Source organism: Gavia stellata, chromosome 10, assembly GCF_030936135.1.
Source record: "Gavia stellata isolate bGavSte3 chromosome 10, bGavSte3.hap2, whole genome shotgun sequence".
Taxonomy (NCBI): Eukaryota; Metazoa; Chordata; class Aves; order Gaviiformes; family Gaviidae; genus Gavia; species Gavia stellata.
This window is the reverse complement of record NC_082603.1, coordinates 15,151,267-15,168,830: the sequence shown is the minus strand read 5'-3', so window position 1 is coordinate 15,168,830 and position 17,564 is coordinate 15,151,267. Positions and strand designations below refer to the sequence as shown.

Below are 17,564 nucleotides of genomic sequence, written 5' to 3'. Positions count from 1 at the left end.
GCCTTTTGAGTTGCAGCTTTCCTTTGCTAATCAGTTTTAATAACTGCTTTGTGATAATATTTTTTTCTTTTTTTCCTATAAGACTAGCAAAATATAATCTTTTTCTATAGTTGATGTTCTTGCCCATTTATGTCAGTACAGATATAGTACAGATTTTTCCCTACTACTTTTCTTAGAGTTCATCTCTCTTAGCTGAAATTTTGGAGCAGGAGGAAACAGCAATTCTACCACAAATGTCTAGCATGGACAACTTTTTAGACATGAATGGTTGCCTGCTAGTGATGTTATTAATAACTGAAGATAACCTCATCTTTGTGGTGGTCAAGCGTAACTTGGGTGTCATTAATGTACAAAAACTGTGACAAATACTTTAACTAGATGGATCCTGAAAGCACTGTTTTTTGAACCCTGGTATTATCAAGTTCTAATTATATTGTATTTTAATAGGTTGGTAAATGGTTGAAGGCCATGTTTGTCTACCTAAAGAGAATTCCACGTTACCTCATCCCATGTTACTTTGATGCCATATTAGTAGGTGCATACACAACGCTTCTGGATGTGGGATGGCATCAGATGTCTAGGTATGCTTGGCATATCAGAGCTGTAGAGATAGCTGTATATATTTGCACCTTTTAAGTTTTTTCTGCTGGAGAATGTAATTTGTATATTTTTACACTAGTCCAATGTAAAAGGGTAAAACTGGCAGTGGATATCAAATCCATCTTATAACAGTGGTGGTTTGGAAAGTTGAGAGTTCAGACGTCTATCCAGGGTTTGAATTTATAAGTACTGTTGGCATTGTGCAGCAGGAGGAGGAAACCTTAAGACAGCATTTCTTTGCTAGCCTTCGGAAACTTTTTTTGCTATAATTTTAGTACAACTGCAATGGTTCCTTAAAAGAAAATACTAGATTGTACTTTGTTCAACACTTCTCTAACACAGCTAAATATCCTTTATTATCTGAGCACTTTGCTTAGTTCTTGTTTAATCTTCAGTGTCTGCTGCTTGTTTGTTTCTTGGAAAGGGAAGGGAGATTGATTTAATGGAGGTTTTATTCTAGCTATGAACATTCTGAACAAATCAGTATTGCTTTATAAAAATAGATGTTACAATGAGCATGGAATTTGGTATGGCTGTAAAATCATGTGGAAAGTAGTATATTTTATGAAAAAAATGCTTGGAGATGAGCTAGTCAGGAATGTGGATTGCATTATTTTAGACAATGTGTTAACTGATTTACTGATTCAAAATTTTTTTTATATCTGAATATATATAGAAATGTGGAAATCTTTAAAAATACTGACTAGGTTTGACAAACTTTTTTATTAAGAGTAAAATAACCTTTATCGTATTTTTGAGGTCTTAGGCCTGTATGTAGGCATCAAGTAAACCAAACCAATTACCTTTTTTACCCTTTTCCCTAGAAGTATTTGACATAAACACTTCCATTGGCATTCATAAATTAAAATTTAAGGCTGACATTGGACACCCTTTTTGAGGAAAGAAGTGATTTACAAGTTAAAGCTTATGTACAAAATTAGTTAATGCAAAATACTAATATCAACTCATTGTTAGTTTGTTATATTTATTATGCATAATACTTATAATAATCTTCTGTAAATGAAAAAGGGTACATTATATAGACTGATATTGCTGAATGCAAAGTTATTTTAATTTAAGTATCTTGAATTACAGCTTTGTCCAGAATGGATCAACATTTGTTAAACACCTTTCCTTGGGTTCAGTCCAGATGTGTGGGATAGGAAAATATTCTTGTCTGCCAGATCTATCTCCTTCCTTACATGATGTTCCCTATAGGCTGAATGAGATTACAAATGAGAAAGAACAGTGTTGTGTTTCCTTGGCAGCTGGTAAGTGAGGACAACATTTAAAAAAAAAAAAGTATTCCAAAATAGTTAAACTGGTTTTAGTAACTATATTAGAATTGTCTCCATTGTGCTTGGGATCCGTATGTCAGCAACCATGTGTAAAAGGTAGGTAGCAGTTTTCCTCACTTTTCTCCTGTGTTTTAACTTGTGTTTAAGATAAAGATTTGCCTGTACTTAAAAATATGGGAGTTTTGTCTTGGGGACAACCATTTTGTTACTGCTTTTGGGGGGTGGGGAGCTTATAAACACTTTAGAGATGTTTTTAGTTATATCCGCTTTTATGATATATGGAGATCCACAAGGATGTTCTTTCTTTCCAGAAGACTTGCTTGAGATAAACTAAACTTATCCTAAGTATACTTATCTTTTTTAAACATGAATTTAAGAACTGAATTGTAATGGAGTACCAGGGTGAATTTATTGTTTGCAACTTCTCAGAAAAAGAAAGAACCATTAGCAGACCAGAACGCCTGATCTGAAACTGTCTCCAACAGGAAAGAGCATAAAAGCAGTCAGCAAATAAGTGTTTATACCTCCGAATGTTCTGCCAGCATCTGGCAGTCTTTGAATTGGGCACTTTTCCTATGTCAAAAGTATTATCTTCTGTATTTAGTGGCTTAGTATGAATTTATTTTTGTTCTGAGTTGGCCCATTCCTTTTCTGAAACCATAGAAACTCCTAACGTCTACAGATTCTATGGCATCTGTCTCACTGGGGTGTTTATTTTGTTCTTCTTTTTGCTGTCTCTCTTTCTCTCATGGAACTTTATTGCTTCTAGTTTCTCGGTTTTAGTAACATTCCATTTGCCTGCTTTAGTGTTACCTAGAAGCACAGAGGCACAGTGTTCCCTTAAATGGGTCATAAAGATTAATTACAGTAGAAGGTTTGGTTTTAGTTATTCCCTTCACATAGTCACTGGTAGTTTTGTTTGTGAGATTTTTAACTTGTACATGGATTGTCATTCTCAAGTGCTGTTGCCATGTACTATAAAATTGCAGTGGTTCGGAGGCCATATTTGAGTATTAGCAAATACTTTGGAAAAGTAAGTGATAGAAGTTAAAATGTTGTTCTATCAAGTACGCACAAGAGACTGTTTTGAAACTTTACCATATGGAATTTTTTTTGTTATATTCCAAAAGTTAATAAATGGAAGAAAAGACAAGAATGGACCTTACTGTTGTAATTATTGTGCTTTATCAGTCAGAATCATTCTTAAAGTTACATGTCGCAATGTCTGCAGTAAGATGTAGTTCCAGAAGCTGCTGGAAAAGAGAAGCAGGGTTCCTTTTTATAGTTGCTGAGAACAATTTTGGGCTGAAGAAATTCATAGCTCTCCAGTCTTATCACCTTTATGCTACTGAGGTGGCACGGCTCTTATACATAAACTCTTGCCAACAAAGCATTATAAATCTTGTCATAGTTCTGGCTTTTTGTTTGTTAGTTTTCTTTCTGCTTCTTTTAATGGAAGGATGGCACTTGGTTAAATTACAAAGTGATTTAATAAAAATTTAAATGTGACTGTTATTGATAGGAGAAATTCTGTTGTGTGATCTTGAAAGTCTAGAAAATAATTGCTCTAAAATGAGGTTTCATTTAATTTTATCAAGAACTTGGTCTAGAAGATTGTTCAAGTATCTTAATCTAGGAAAAAAAATTACAAATGTGAATATATTTTTACTTCTGGTTATTTTATACATACATGTGTGCTTGGCGATTTCTGCCATATCAATAACAGATGAACAATGACATTTCTTTTTAGGTTTACCTCACTTCTCTTCTGGAATTTTTCGCTCCTGGGGAAGGGATACCTTTATTGCACTGAGAGGTCTAATGCTAGTTACTGGGCGCTATCTAGAAGCAAGGTAAGACTGACTTACACTTAGTTCTTACTGGTTTTGCAGATGGTTAAGAAAAAGGCATGCTCTCAAAACCTGAGATGACACACAAGCTGTTTAGTAACAATTGATGTGCAATATAAAACTTTAATGGCCCTAGATGCATTTGGGAGTTCTCTCTAAGTGGAGATAAAAATACTACTTAAATGATTCTCTCTTGCTTTCTTAGCACTGATGTTCTGTATAGATAAGGTAGTTTTAACCCCTGTAACACTACTTCTTGTCCTTTAAACAAAATGATTGTGACTCACGTGTACTTGCATCATTGTTGCTGAGCAATAGTTTAAAAATTATTTATTTAAAAATTTGAAGTAGCAAGAGAATAACTATTTTAATCAGAAAGGTATGATTGCATGTGTCTCGTGACTTTTTTTGGTAACTGCTCATATTTGTCTCTTAATACTAGAAATCAGCTAATTGTGGATTGTTACAATTTGATACCTGTTTGTAAATGTTTAAACTGACAAATGAGCCAGATATAAGCCAGATCTATTGATTTGATATTTCCATTAATCTTTTAATTTGGGTGGAGCTCGCCACATGATACAAACATAAAAATTAGTTGTTTTAAATTAGCATGTATTTATGCTGTTGCATATTTGGCCAACTATTACGTTTCTCATGCAGTAAGATCTGCTGTCTACTAGTATGTTTATATGCCCTTATAAAGCTAGTTGGAATCCATGTTTTCTGCAAGGTATGCATAACAGTTCTCAAATGAAACTTCTCATAACCTCTGTTGCTGTCACCTCTCTGTATTTTAATAGGAAATTCCCATCTACTCCTGCCCTCCGTCCCCATTCCACCCCACCCATCAGAATGGATACCAGGGTAATCATAAACAATGTCAGTAAAAACCTTCCCTGACCTCAGTGGAATCTGGATTTAGGTTCTCTGTGACTACCTATGGAATAGCTAGTTTGCTTTTTCACGTTAGCAGATGTTGTATGTTTTGTACAAATGGATTTAAATGTATTAATGTTGGGGAATTTGTAGGGAATAGATGACTTTTTATTGTAAAAAAAGTTCATGCTAAATAGAGTGATTTGTAGCTTTCAACAGCAAACTAATGGCATCTGTCTTTAAGATCCTATTTGTCTCCTTGACTTACCTTACTATTAAGGTAAATTTGAACACTTTGTACTTAATACTTGGTCCAATAATGGCCTTAAAAGTAACTTAGTCGAAACCGTGTTTTCCTTTTATTCTAGAAACATCATTTTAGCGTTTGGTGGGACTTTAAGACATGGTCTCATTCCCAATCTGCTTGGTCAGGGGACACATGCCAGATACAACTGTCGTGATGCTGTATGGTGGTGGCTTCAGTGTATTCAGGACTACTGTAAAATTGTTCCAAATGGATTAGACATTCTCAGGTGTCCTGTTTCTAGGATGTACCCAAGAGATGACTCTTCTCCTCAGCCTGCAGGCACTATGGTAAAGATCACTTCTGGTTTAAGTATTTAACACAAGTATACATTTTTAATGAAAGGATTTAATTTTTCTAGCTACAAGAACCTGTTGCTATTTGTTGTTTATGGTATAATTTAATTACAGCACAAGAATTCCATATTTCACCACTTTAGTGGTGAAACACTGGAATAAGCTGCCCGGGGAAGTGGTGGAGTCACCATCACTGGCGGTGTTCAAGGAACGTGTGGACGAGGCGTTGTGGGACATGGTTTAATGGGCATGGTGGTGTTAGTTGATGGTTGGACTTGATGACCTTACGGGTCTTTGCCAACCATAGTGATTCTGTGATTCTCACTACATCTGCATCACATGATTAGACAGGTGCAGGGGGTTGGGGATGGAGGAAAGCAATGTTCCATCAGCTTCTAAATTTTTTTCTTTGCTTTTTGTCTTGAAAATATGTTTATATTAAAAATTGTATACAATGCATTGCCTTTGACAGAGATGCTACTGAAAATGTTAGATGCTTTTTTTTGAAGTATCATAAACTAGAGACTAAGAATTGCTACTATTTGCACATTAGATACTCTCATTTTATTAGATACGACTCATTTTTCATCTTGCCTTTCATATGTCATCCAAACACGCAATAAATGAAGGATCAGCCGCTTTATGAAGTAATACAGGAAGCAATGCAACGACACATGGAAGGCATAAATTTCCGAGAAAGGAATGCTGGTCCGCAGATAGATCAAAACATGAGAGATGAAGGTAACATAGAACACTTGCTATGCAATTCAAAAGATGATGATTGTATTTTATATTTCTTTTCCTCTAGCTATTGAGTATATTTTTGAAAAAACAATTATGTTTAATGCAACTAAAACTATTACTTCAAATACATCCAATGTTTTAAAAGCGCCTAATTGTTTATTATCAGCAATTGTTTATATGTTGTGCTACAAGTTATCTTTAAATAAAAGTTCGCCTAAAAACTACAGTTGCCTTCAGAAACCCACCTCAGATCCCTCATATGAAGGTTTTTTGTTTATTTAGGAGGTTTGGGCTGGGGCCGGGGCAGTTGGGGTTTTGTTTTGTTTAAAATACAGACTTCACAGGTGATATTCTTGCTTGGCAGGTTTTAATGTAACTGCGGGTGTTGACCATGAAACTGGCTTTGTCTTTGGAGGGAACCGCTTCAATTGTGGCACTTGGATGGATAAAATGGGAGAGAGCGACAGAGCTCGCAACAGAGGAATTCCTGCTACTCCAAGGTACAAAATCCAGGCTTTGGGGGCGATTTTTAATTACATTTTAACTGAAATTCTTCTGCAGATCTACTATGCCTTCCATTAACACATCTGAGAGGTGATCTCTCAGATGTTCTAAATGTTTCTGCCTACTAAAATGTTAATGGTAATTGTTTTCTTTGTGCTTATTTGAAGAAAGAACTTGTGTTTTTAGCAGGTGAAGCCCTCAGCTTCTGGCATGGTCTTAGCTCCATGCAGAGTCAACTTTTGAAATCAAGTAGTGCAATGTGATTTAAGAAAAACTGTGTATTTGTAGCACTAGCAGTACTTTGTTATTGAGACTTATTACAGGAGATACCTATTGATAATTGTTGTGTTGTTTGAATACTTCTTATTTAGAATTCAAAAATATCCACAGCATCTAAGTTTTTAAAGTTGAGATTAAACATTTTAAAAATAATCTCTTTACTGTGTACTAGCGAACTGTTGCAGGCATCCTTGCTTGAGTTTAGTACAGCATCAGTTTCAAACAGATTGCCATCTGTGGGTGAGAACTGGAGGTAAACATTACCTTGCTTGCCAAGTCAGGCATTTTAATTGGGAACCAAGAGAGGTTGAGGTACCTGCCCTAAAGAGGCTAAATTGGTGATGCTGGAGAAAAATTTTACATCAAGTAGGCAGTAAAATTCAATATGATATAGTTTATGCATATGATGATTATCTGAAAATCACCTGAAAAAGGAAGCAAGCCCAAGAAGTGCGTTTAGCGCTTATTTTAATGCTTCACTTTTGACTTGAGTAATGTAGTATGGCAGAAATATTACCTAAGTTACCAAAGTGCATGTGCAGATGAGAACCTCTGTATTGAACACAGTTTTAAGGTCAGAGAATCAAGTTGTCTGGGGCTGATCCTTTTTTCATGTTCTTTATCACTGCTATAAAATTATCTTAAATCTGTGCAAATTAGCTGGTTATGATAATACCACTTTAAATTAGTATATTGTACAGACAAAAAGTATCTGTTAGCCAGTTTACAATCAAGCTCATTCCCTGACTGTTAGCTGATAGAAAACCTCCCCAGTTTTCCACCCTTTCCTCCCTTGTTTCTTCATCAGGTGGAATCCTACTGATCTAAATAAGCAGACTGTGTCGATTTACTCTTACGCTAATGTTCTCTTCTCTTATTCTTAGCCCTTCATGAAAATTTGGAAGTACCCTATAAAACTCAGTGTGCCTAAAAGTGGCAGATAAGCTTCAGCGTAGATAAAGTTAAGATATGCATCTAGGGGAAAAATAGTCTAAACCATGCCTACACAGTGCTGTCAGAACTGAGCTACAACACAGGAAGGAAATTTGAGTCATTGGTAGCTTTCTGAAGTCATATCTTAATGTACAGCAGCAGCCAGAAAAGTTTTTAAAAAAAAAAAAAAAGTAATACTGGATGTCATCAGTAAAGGTTTTTTTAGAACAAGACAAGGGCATTATTCTGACTCTTTGAAACCTTGCACCTGCAAGATGCACTTGTATCTTGAGTGTTACGTGTAGTGCTGGTCTCAAGAAGGACATAATAAAGGATGGTACAGAGAAGGGCAGCTAAAACTCAAAGGGATGGAGTAGCTGCTTTGCAAGGAGAGATTGGAAAGTCTAAGGACTCTTTAGTTTCAAGAGAATATGGGTGAGAGAGGTATGACTGAAGTTTAGAAAATCGTGACAGTAGTGATGATGATGGAGCTGTTATTCACAAAACACTGCAATACTGTAGAACTTTGGGATGCTCATATAGGAGAAATAGAGGAATAGTAGGAGAATAGGGAAAAATAAAGTGTCTAAATGAGATACTTACAGGTTTTTGGGCTTTATTCCCAGTTACTTATTCAACTTTAATAGCTGCCTTAAAGTAATTCTTGGCCTTTTTCTGATCATTATTATTTTAGAGATGGCTCTGCTGTGGAAATCGTTGGCCTGTGCAAGTCAGCTGTTCGCTGGTTGCTGGATTTATCTGGGAAAAATGTGTTTCCATTCCATGGAGTCACTGTAAAAAGACATGGTAAAAACAGGCACATCTCATAATTGTATTACTGGAGTATAAAAATAACTAAAATGATGAAATGGTGGCCATATAATACCAGGGATAATTATCAAACTACTAAAGAAGGTTTAGAGGGAAAAGAGGAATAACTTGTGTATCTTGTATGACTAAAATCTTTTGTTACTACAAAAACTTATTAAGAGTTGATACTGTCTTGTCAATATTTCAAGTATTTTATTCCATGTATTAAGGTGTGGATTACAAAGGAATTTTGGAGCCTAAATACCATTACTCAAATGGATATGTGATGGGATTATTATGTGTTATGATGAGATGCATCATTCATTACAGGAATGCTAAGTAAAATGACATAAGACACTTTTATTTTTTCTTTTTTCAATATTCACAACACAGAAAACTACTTTTGGTGAATATTTACGTAAATATCTTTAGATGTCCTTTATGTTTCAGAGGGATACTGGTCTGGTTACAAAATTACTTTACTTTGAGCTTACCCAGCCCAAGTGAATATACATGCCCTGCAAAGCCTTTTTACTCTTCGGTAAAGGATAATATTGGAAAATAATTAATTTAATGGTTCTCTTATTCTGTTTTAGAAAATGTGAAGGTGAGGCATGTTTTTTCTTGTCTGTCCTAGACAGTACAGATTCTTAGGTTGTGAACTTAACTGTCACTTCAGGATTTCTTAAAATCTGTGAAGAGTAAGACAATTTAGAAATCAGTACACAGCAATATTATAATCCATATATGTAGAAATAATATTTATATGACTTGTCTTATCTCTTTTGTTCCAGAATCATAAGCAACTTTTAGATTGATTTGACGTGTGTATACTCCCTTCTGTTGTTAATCTCATGTAACTGAGTTTAAATTTTGTTAAAGCCTTAATTCCTGTTCACTATCTATGCCTTGTTTCTTAAGAATAGGCTTAGTGTTAAAGTTTCTAGGCTTTTTGTTTTTCTGGAAATACCATATTTCAATTTTGGTAGTATTGTCCTTTTTGCTACATTCCAGTTGTAGTTTAAGAAAAACAGGTAATACTCCTGTACTTGCCTAATATAAAACTAATGTACAAATCTTCACTATTTTTGGTTCTTACATCTTAAGTAAGCAATGCTTTTATGAATGTGTATCTCAGTCAGGAAGGTATCTCTAGCGCAATTCTGCTGACTAAAACCTGATGTTTTTCTAGTCTTACTTGAAGTTTCAGTGAGCTGTTCCTGTGAACTGTAGAATTGGCCTAAGTGTAGGGAATCACTAGCTGGAGGGAGGTGATCCTAGGTTGCTCCTGTTACGTTAAGTGTCAGGAATTCAGTCAGAGAAAGCTTTTAAAAGTGACACTTATCCTAACGTTTTGACACTCTCTTTGAAGTCTCCAAAATAGCAAGAGTATGTATACCAAGTACTACAAAAGAGTTGACATGTTACCATGCTGAAATGTTAATTATAAATGTGCTATTTTAGTATTTATTTACAGTAAATACTTGTACTGTTTGCTCCTAGCTAACTGCAAGTTAGAAAATGTTGTTGGGGGGAAAAAAAGGGTCGTGCATGTGTGGAGTTGATCTGCAGTATAATTCAACTTCTAGATAACAACTTTTTGCAATGCTACTGTGGCCTTTATTGTGTTAGGAGTATCTTAAGTAAAACTTCAATAAGCAAAACAGTAAAAATAGACATAGGTGTATGTCTGGTGTTACCACTGTGGCTGTTTTCAGAAAATAAAACCTGTATGTAACATCTTGCAGGAAAGGAGGAGACTATCACATACGATGAGTGGAACAGAAAAATTCAAGGACACTTTGAAAGGCTGTTCTTTGTCTCTGAGAACCCAGCAGATCCTAATGAGAAACATCCAAATCTCGTTCACAAACGTGGAATTTATAAGGACAGCTATGGAGCTTCAAGTCCATGGTGTGATTACCAACTCAGGCCAAATTTTACAATAGCAATGGTTGTGGTAAGTGAAGGGGGGTGGGAGGAAGCATTGGCACTTAAAATTTTCTTTAATATTGAACTAAGCTTGCATTGTAAGGTTCAGCTGCATGGCATTATATCAGGAACATACATTGCTTAGAATAACTTTTTGAAAGTTTTTCTTTTCCATGCTTTTAATACTGGTCCATCTTGGAGTACCTCCTAAAAACACATCCTTGACAGGACTTACCTAAATGAAACTGCTGTTCGGTGTATAGTTAGGAAAAATTTGCAGTGTTCACTGAATTCAGAATGTCTTTTAAGGTTAGGTCTGGGAGGCTGATTTTCCTGTCAAATTAGCTAAAAAGCATGGGTTGTTTGTCTTTATTGGGTTTGTGAAGAGGTTCAGTAATAATACTTGGCAAGCATATTTAAAATAAAATAAGAATTAAAAATATGCACTGGATAGCTTCTGTCCTTTTGCTTACTCTGACTTGTAGGTTCCGGAAGTTGATTCAGTAATACAAAATTTAGGCTTTTTTGTGGTCTTCTACATTTGTATGCACAGTCTTATGTGTGTACATGTGCAGAGTTTACTCATTAAAACTTTATTATTTTATTAGGCCCCTGAGTTGTTCACACCTGAGAGAGCTTGGAAGGCTCTGCAGATAGCAGAGGAAAAACTGCTTGGTCCATTAGGCATGAAAACCTTAGACCCAGAGTAAGTATAGTAGAGATAAGAATAAGTGTTAATTACAAAACATGACAGTAGGAATTATTTGACACGTAGGGGTAGTATTTTTTTTTGTTCAAATCCTCATATACACCTGTGAAATAAGGCTGTAATAAATACTTTTGGAATAATTACTTTGCTGTTCTAAAAGTCCATGCAGTTGGTTTTGTTTATGTAGACGATCACCGGGTGTTTTTGGATGCCACACAATAATCAAGTCAAATTTGGTATCGTGAAAGATGTTGAATTTGCATCTTGATACATACTTATGTATGATATAGTGCACAGCACTACAGTTTGAGTAAAAGCATAAGGGCAAAATTATTAATTCAAGTAATGCCAAGACTTTAGCCATTTTCCTACTAGTTTAAACCATATTTGGAATTCCATTGTCATGTAAAATACAGAACCTGGTGCAGACCTCCCTAACTTAACCATCGTTAAATGTAAATGCCACGACAAATTTTTGGTTCATTTCTGCTTCCCATTTTTATGTATCGTTTTTGTTAAGACTTTGTTTGCATAATTTATTTTTTCTTTCTTGCAGTGATATGGTTTACTGTGGAGTGTATGATAATGCTCTTGACAATGACAACTATAATGTAGCCAGAGGTTTTAATTATCACCAAGGACCTGTAAGAGCCAGTTTCTTTAATTTTAGAAAAAGTGCTGTCACCTTTCCAAACTGACAGCTATAATAATAATAATCTCTTTTCATTCTTTGCTTAGGAATGGCTGTGGCCAATTGGATATTTTCTTCGTGCCAAATTGTACTTCTCAAAGTTGATTGGTCCAGAGATATATGCAAAAACTGTTGTTATGATTAAGAATGTTCTTTCTCGCCACTATGTTCACCTTGAAAGGTAAGACACCAACTAACACAGATTCAAAATATTCATTCAAGCTAGCGGTATCCACTATCCAATTGCATGTAAAAGTACAGATCTATAATATAAACAGCATCTGTTTTCTACATACAAAGTTCACCACTATATGTGCAATAGCAGATCTCAAGTCGGGTTTCAAGTACAGCTGAGGTCTGGTGCTTTTTATACATTGCAGAATTACTAATACTTACCCATGTGAAGACTGGGTGAAATAAACCTTATGTAAAAATTAGGATCCCCTTTCACACAGAAAATTAATTTCAGAAAAACATGTTGGTGAGTTGTTTTTTAAAAAATAAAAATATTTCAAAGCAACCTGCAAAACAAAATCTTTAAAGGGCTAGTAGTGACAGATTAAAATTGCGGCAGATAAGCTGATGCAAAATATTGTTAGGATTTCTTGTGTTATAAATGAGGAAATTAGTATGACAGTCTTTCAGAATCTTAATAACCTTGATATTCTAAGAAGGCAGAGGAACTTGCTTATAGCCCGTAAATGTTCCTTTGTACTTTTGAGTTCTCCCTCTTAAAAACCAAACCACCAAACGCACACTATTTTCCCCTTTTTCTGTCTGTTTTTATTTTTAATTCTTAAGAATTTGACACAAATAAAAGGCAAGATCTTTGGTTTGTTTGTTTTTCATCTCTTCTGTATAATCTGTCCTGCAATACTTCAAATATGCATTTATTTGTACCCATAAGAGTAACTCAGTAGGACCTGGTCATGATGGAAGGGTTTGTCTGACCACATGAGGAAGAAAAGGGATTTGTTAGGCAACTTTTTGCCTTACACAGTGTCTTGTCCCAGTATCTTGTTTGGTAGTATTATAATAGTATTATCATGCAAATAACTTGCAGTTTGGTAACATTCTTTGTTTTTTCTGTCTTACTACTTAAGTAGTATACTTTTACTCTGTTTTGGTATTTCATTTACGTACAAAATTATTAATATAGCAACAGGCTCAACTTAGGAGTATTTCTGTAAGTGTGTTAGTTTGTGGCGTTTTTTTATCCCTGTGGAGGAAAAAAAGGCTTATGTAGTCATGCTAACTTCCAGCTACCACTTTTTAGCACCTTAGTCCAGGCTCAAGTGTAGTTTGAATACCATTCAGTTATCTCAAAGATCATTCACATTCTTCCAACTGCAAAACGATCTGAATAAGAAACAGGAGCAACATGTCAGTAGTGTAAGTTCAGATATTAGTAGCAGAGAGTCTACTTTGAAGGAGAGGCACCCCCACAAATAAACTAGAATTACCAGCTATAGGAAAAAGAAAAAACTGAATTAGATCTCAGTTATTAAAGAACATACTGTGCCTGTAGGACAACAGGCCTTTAGTCATGGTTTTCAGTTTCCTACTGAGATAATCTTCTAAAAGGTTTTAAAATGAAATGTTTTAATTTCAGTGTATAATCTAACAACAATACTCATTTGTTTTTTCTTTTATCAGGTCATCCTGGAAAGGGCTTCCAGAACTGACCAATGAAAATGGACAGTATTGCCCTTTTAGCTGTGAAACTCAGGCCTGGTCAATTGGTGTTATCCTTGAAATCCTCTACGACTTGTAAAAGTTTATTTTGATTGATTTAATGAAACTTCTGTGGTCTTGCTATTGGGCATAAATGAACACTTGGCTTATACTGCAAGGGAAATGTCCTGTTCTGCACAATCACTTAAGCTGTGACCTGACTTTCAAAGATGCTGAATGCCAGCAGCTCCTATGCCCTATAACTGTGTGGAGCTTGGGTTGTTTTTTGAAAATCAGGCCATGACAATAAAATAAAACTGCAGTGCACACTTGATGCAGAAACTTTTAGTAAGGAGCAATTTTAAGAATATGCACAAACTTAATTTTAAGTAGCTTTGGTTTTTTAGACTTTTCAAATCAAAATCTTAACAGAGATCTGTAACAAAGTGAAGTGGCTCGTTCCTGAGCTAAAAATAAGTAGCACAGCTCTTATGTTTTTTTTTTTTTCTTTGTCTCTTAAAGAGTAAATGGATGTTTTGCAAATGCATGCTTAAAGGGGAGAAGACTAACCTATAGCTTTCCGAGTTTGGTGTGCTTTGTGCTGTAGTACCATACATTAACAAAGGCGAAATATGTTGTCTTTCTGAACTGTATTATGGGGATTTTTTTGTATGTGTTCAGTTGAACACTCCATTAATCAACCACAGAAATAAAGTTTACGAATACTGTAATAAACCAACCTTTGAAGTTATATATAAAACTTTCAAAAACTTTAAACTACTTTGAGAGTTAACTTGAGCAATAATGAGGTAATACGCTATGCTAATCCATTTTTAAATTTATTTAAATACTGTGGGCCATGCAGCAAACCTATTTCTTTATTTAAATCTGTTTTTCACCATGAGGAATTCATACGAAACATGTGCATGTGCATGCGATGCACAGTCTATATGTTAGGGGAGGCCAAAGATACAGAAGTCAATGTGCTTGACTGCATAATTAAATTAATTACATGGTCACTTCAGCCCTTTATTCTTAGGAAAATCCTAGCTCTTTTGAAGCAGGTGGAAACACCTAACACCAGTGGGAAGAGATACTAGTCTACCACCAGAGAAGAGAAGATGAGGTTTCTGGGCCTTTTGAAATCACACCAACAACATAGAGGTAGCATGCTTATTGTGGTGTTCTTTGGTAACAGCATCCAGCGAACATGATGCAAAACACGTATGTTCTTTCATATTTGGATGCCTGCAGGTTCTTGTTGAGTTCAGTTCAGTGTTCCCAAACTGAAGGGTGGTTTTCAGAAGCGCAGTTGGTAATTCTCAACTATTTATTCATGTGATTCTTTTTTTTTTTCTATCTTAGTACAATAAACAGGCATAGAGTGAGGCTGACAACACTTCCCACGTCACAGGGGGGGGAAAGCAAAACTAAGACTGCATTTCTTAATATTAGACAACATATGCTGAAAAAATATACCCAGGATGTAATTATAATGCACTAATAACATGTAGGTTGAGATTTTTTTATATCTATATTTTAAAGTTTCTGTACCCTGTCTAAAGTACAGTGCAAGTGTGCTGTCTTGTTCAGGGAGATGTGTTACAGATACATTTTAAGGGCAAGTTAATAGGCCGAAGATAGATGAATTGTAAGAAGTGGCTTTATTTACACTATTTATTTGAAAGGTTAATAAGTATTTGAACTCCCTTGCTGAAGTGTTCAGTACTTAGACCTTCCCTAATCATAGCTTCTATATTGTACCTCAACTTTTGAGCTGCTGCAGTACATGGGTTGGGGAACTTCTATTTTCTTGACACAATGCATGAGAGATGTCATTTGATCAAAAACATTACTGAAATGTAGCCGCAGATTATATTTTTTAATGTACAAGAGGCATATAAAGTATTTTTCATGATGTACTGAACTTTCCAAAATTCTTGGTAATGATATTGAGGTTTATGTCCTACTGTATCACTAGCTTTTTACTGTTTTCCTAGATAATTATTTCTCATTTATTATTTCAAGGTATGTTTTATAGCTCCTGTGGTTTAGAAAGCAGAAACAATATGGCAGAATAAATTGTTCCTTCTTGATGAAAACATTTTAAAATTTTAAGTGCAGCTTAAGAGCTATGACTGAAAAAGATTTCCACAAGGTGTCCAATTATATACATTGGCAATAACGCTCTTTCAGTGTTGGAAAAAAGTGAGAAATTATTCATCAAAACCTTCCTACATTATTACAGATGACTTCCCACTGTTTTGCAAACTGCACTGCCGATAGAGACTGCATATTTGTCACTGTTAGGTTTTTTCCTAATTTAATAGTAAAATTTTAAAGATAAATCACCACTGTGTACAGAAAAATACATATGTTACAGAACTTCTAAACCTGCCCATTTATAATGTTGCTTCTGCACTGATAAGTTGGGCATAGTTTTAGTGACAGATAAATGTTTTAAATGGGGAAGAAAATATGTATCATATTGGTTGACTTTGCTGTTAAGTAGCAACAAAAGAAAGATTTGAGATTATAACTGTTGGGAGGTGTTAGTGGTGGTTTGTTGGGTTTTTTGTTGTTTTGTTTTGTTTTTATCACAAAGCTACTCAACACTTTGTTGAGCCAAACGGTTTAAAAATGAAGAGGGAAGAAAGCAATGTTAAATGTAACACTTAAATGAGCCTCTATACGCAAGTCATTATCCCCTAAAAATAGCTGACTTATGTTGACTGATCTTGAACTGTATTTTCATTCATTAGTATCATTTATATTATACACTCAAAAACTTCTAGTAATGCAAAGTTACATTCAGTAAAATATGTTTTAGGATTAATATGTTTTAGAAATAAACTAAAGAACGTAGTACTGTGAATCTGTTGTGTTCCAGTTGGTGGTTCTTGACCTATATTGTATTGAGACACCTTTTTTCTTTCTTCCTTCCAACTGAAATAATTTTGACTGTTAACCAGTGTTTGTACAGTTAATAGCTCTTGATTTATTCAAAGATTATTAACTTGATAATTGAAGTAAAATAATGTATCATTTTCGCACTGCATGTTGTAATGTAAAATGGAAAGAAGGGTTTTACATGTGTCTGCTTAGCACAGCAACAACTGATTTTAGAAAATGTCATTATTCATTTATTTCTGAAATGCACAAAATAAAATAATTCAGAGTCAACCTTTTCATATGGTTGTTTGGAAAAAAGTCAAACATGAGAGATGATGCTGCTTGCTAAATTCTTGGCAGTTTTACACACAGTGGACAGATCCTGAACTCCTCAGGTCAAATATTAATAACAAAGTGCTAACAATCATCAACTCATTTAAAAAAAAAAAAAAACAAAAACATAAACTTGAGTCCTATATGCAGATTCTCATGTTTGTGTCAGTGTCAGCTCTCTCAGCAGGGTCTGAGTGGGATTGGGCTAGAAATCATTAATGTGGTTTTAAGTCATGGTATTGCAAATTCCCTAAGAGAACAGTCCTAAGGTATACTGATTAACAGCTGCCCTAGTGATTCATGGTTCTTAGTTAACTGTCAGTGCAAAATTCCTATGGCTTTCCAGCTTTCCTTTCACTTTCTAGCTCTGCTTGGTAAAATCACCTCTCGCAGCACAACTGCCTGTGGTCGAGAGAAGGTGTTCTGCAACTGCCCCCTTTCATTGCATGCTTTATCAAATCGGGATTTATCTAATCCTCTATTCAAGCACTTCCTTTAAGAAAGTAATTTCTATTACGCTATTGTATAGTTTTTTCATTAAATACCCTGCTGAAAACTGGCGAAGGAAGTGTGGAGAGGGCGGGTGGAGGTGCCGGGGGCAGCCGCTAAGCCGAGAGCTGCCGGCAGAGGGCGGGAAGCGGCGCCGCAGGGCCGGCCCCCCCTCAGCGCTGGCGGCGGGCCGGGCAGCGCAAGCGGCGGGTGATCGGGCTGGTAGAGACGCGATTAATCACAACCGTGCGCTCAAACTAGCCTTTAGCTGTGTCTGGCGTTTACTGCGGCTACTGCGTACTGTGCATTAGTTCACTTTCAAAAGGTCGTGTAGCTCACCTTCCTGA

The 17,564-nt window shown here is 35.4% G+C and overlaps 1 protein-coding gene across 2 annotated transcripts in view; it reads left to right on the top strand.

Annotated features, from left to right (window-relative positions):
* Positions 1–16,692, top strand: part of AGL (amylo-alpha-1, 6-glucosidase, 4-alpha-glucanotransferase) — a 39,218-nt gene extending 22,526 nt beyond the window's left edge. For both annotated transcript variants that reach the window (XM_059822205.1, XM_059822206.1), the window contains exons 23-34: positions 448–581; positions 1,696–1,871; positions 3,649–3,751; positions 4,996–5,221; positions 5,857–5,968; positions 6,336–6,471; positions 8,382–8,494; positions 10,246–10,457; positions 11,038–11,135; positions 11,695–11,782; positions 11,877–12,010; positions 13,486–16,692. In XM_059822205.1, the coding sequence (XP_059678188.1) occupies positions 448–581; positions 1,696–1,871; positions 3,649–3,751; positions 4,996–5,221; positions 5,857–5,968; positions 6,336–6,471; positions 8,382–8,494; positions 10,246–10,457; positions 11,038–11,135; positions 11,695–11,782; positions 11,877–12,010; positions 13,486–13,603 (1,650 nt within the window). In that variant the 3' untranslated portion in view covers positions 13,604–16,692. The remainder of the gene's footprint in view (positions 1–447; positions 582–1,695; positions 1,872–3,648; positions 3,752–4,995; positions 5,222–5,856; positions 5,969–6,335; positions 6,472–8,381; positions 8,495–10,245; positions 10,458–11,037; positions 11,136–11,694; positions 11,783–11,876; positions 12,011–13,485) is intronic.
* Positions 16,693–17,564: the final 872 nt, after the last annotated feature.